The sequence below is a fragment of the Mizuhopecten yessoensis genome, unplaced genomic scaffold (assembly GCF_002113885.1).
Source record: "Mizuhopecten yessoensis strain PY_sf001 unplaced genomic scaffold, ASM211388v2 hete_36156958, whole genome shotgun sequence".
Lineage (NCBI taxonomy): Eukaryota > Metazoa > Mollusca > Bivalvia > Pectinida > Pectinidae > Mizuhopecten > Mizuhopecten yessoensis.
The window spans coordinates 1,336-4,108 of NW_018485043.1; the positions used below are offsets into that span (position 1 = coordinate 1,336).

The 2,773-nt window shown below is 34.0% G+C and overlaps 1 protein-coding gene across 1 annotated transcript; it reads right to left on the minus strand.

The window, feature by feature from the left end:
* Positions 1 to 404: 404 nt before the first annotated feature.
* On the minus strand, positions 405 to 2,533 carry LOC110444649 (leukocyte receptor cluster member 8 homolog; the record flags this gene model as incomplete). The annotated part of the gene is made up of 3 exons (XM_021489011.1): positions 405 to 905; positions 1,594 to 1,801; positions 2,404 to 2,533. Coding segments are annotated over 3 exons (498 nt in total), but the record flags the coding sequence as incomplete, so codon positions are not given.
* Between the last annotated feature and the right edge of the window lie 240 nt (positions 2,534 to 2,773).

Genomic DNA, 2,773 nt, shown 5'->3' on the forward strand with positions numbered 1-2,773 from the left:
GGTGCCATCAAAATGCTCGGTATTAATATTAACTTTCGACTTAACTTCTTGGTTGGAAATTTGGCAAATATAGGAGACTTCATCTGCATCCTTGTCATAGCTGGTAAATTACAAATTTCTCTTGCAAAAATAACTCAGGATTACATAAGGCACTGCTTACAAAGTCTTAAAGTTGTAACTTCTTGTTGACGCGATAATGGATAATAGGTAGGGGGGCAAATGAAGAAAAAACAACCTCTTTTCAACTTGGAAACATCACTGCTGTTGCACGTTCTATGGATGATGAAAATAATTCGATTTGAAACCTGAAATAATCATTTGATTTGAGTGGAAGACGAAATCCTTTAAGTCCTTGAAATACTTGCTGTCTTCGAAATTACATAAACGGCTGCGATTGAATTTACTTCCATTCCCGTCATCACAACCCGATCGAGCTCCACATTAAAACAGGACTTTTTTCTTTCTTATTTATGCAAGTCTTTGAAATATGGATCTTCTTCTCATGAAATAGAAAATTTAACTTCATCTTGAATATTTCTTCATTGCAATGCGTATGCCTGCCATAGGAAAACTTTAAAAAAAATTACAACTATTGACTTGAACTGGACAGTGCCACATGATTTACTACGAAGTCCTTGCCTTGGATTTCCGGTTTAATATTTAGACTAGAACTAATATCTATAAAAATGGTAACCCCCGCCTTTCGCGGATATGATGTAAGGACCTGCCTTCATAATTTTAAAGTCTATAGGGCCTGAATGGCTGTTGCACATGTTTTACAGTCCACTCTGGTTCCATCAGGAGTCAAGACTGCCCCTTTTTCCTTCAAGAACACTATACAATCCTCCATGTTTGGGAAGCCTAATTCAGCCAGGATGAAATCTACGGACAGCATTGGGCGATATCTACACATGATCATACAAATTTGTAGTAAGGCGCACATGTGTAGAATTGGTCGAATGGTCATGGGACAAAATGAAAAAGAAGAGAAAAGAAAAAATGTTAAGACATAAAAATACACTCAAATTAAATGACATCCATTACCTTTTCAATATTTGAAAAATCTTACCTGTAATGCAATGCTCAAAATGTTTCGTATAGTGACATTAGCTTTTAAAATCAAACGTTTCTTCATATAATACAGAGTGTACCAGCTGATCAAATATACTTACCATACTTACCTAAAACATCCCAGCTTCATCTTAGGCATCGACAAAACACAATTTATGTTCAAAATAGGGAGTATTTACATGAGACAATTTTCAATGAATTTATCTGAATAATTCTTCTATAATTTCCTAAAAAAACAACAACAATCTCCTAGAAAGATGAAATGACAACTTATCCATTTAACTGTACTTTAAAAATAAACATACCACAGAAACTTGCATTAAAATTTATATTGCTCAACTTTATTCAAAGATATATTTTAATAAAATTTATCAAAAAATACTGGTTAAATATATCACCTTTTTAGAAATACCCCTTTGCAGTTCCAAAATCATAGACTTATTTACACCGAACAGGGGTAAACAATTTAGTTTTATGCAGCAGAATTGGAACATATAAGAAGAGGAAAACATTGTTACGTACGACTTCACAATGGTCTTCAGTGCTGTTTTCCTTGCTCTGTCAGCAAACCAGTCCAACAGATAACCAGACATTCTTGGTGCATGATTTGACAATTTGAAAAATTTGTGAAAATTATTCAGGGCCCAAGCAGACCTTACTTTTAATGCAAATGACACACACTCATCTTGCCTGCAAGTTGAGGAAAGAGATGCCAAGGCAGTTGTCATATCTTCACAAGGTCAAGGACAAATCATTATTCATCTGTAGCAAGTTTTTAACAAAAGAAAGAATGCAACATGTAATCTATTCTGATTTTTAACAGGCATTACATTTTATTTGTCATAACCCAATATAATGAATGTGAAAAAAGTTAATCAATAATTTTTCTCAAATCTTGTTTTAAGAAATCTAAATTTCTGACCCATGTTAAAGAACAAGATCAACCTAATATATCTATAGGAAGTGAACAGAGCTGACATTATCCCCCGTCTTATACATAGTACAAGGGGCAGGAATTGCTTGTTTTGTAACTGGTTTATGCAAAAAACATAATCCAAGTTACATGTATCCAACACAAAGTAGGCAGTTAATTTCAGTATATTTCATAGTATCTCAATACCACTTTAAAAAAAAAAAAAATCATGAAAGTGGCATCCTCCCCAGTTATCATGTCTTATTACATGTTTGTGTCAAGATGATGTATTAGTGGTATTAACAAAGGTACAATAGAGTGTATAAATAATGACTGGATGTTTCTACATATTTTTACTGTGATCTTGACCTATAAACTTCACAAATGTCAATACACTGGTGGTGACTGACAAAGGATACCAAGCGTGTTGGATGTGAAGATGTAGTATAAAATCCTGTAGGCAAGGAATTCCAGTTGGTTTCCATGTAGACCTTCCTGATACAGCAGCTTCAGCTGGGTCTGGCATTGGTTAAACTCCTCATGATCGCCCTACAATCACAGTTTACGATATTACATCTTCTCTTCTCTAATCGAGTCTTATGAAATTTCATTAGATCTACAGGAAATGTCAGCAAGACTACAAAATTATCATACATGTTTATTGACTGCACAACAATTCCAATACAAGAACATTATACAAGACTTCATTGTTTGTAAAACTGCTCCTTTACTGGAAATTGTGTAAAATGTAAAGTCTATCCATACTAACGGAGCCAAATGTAAAGTCTA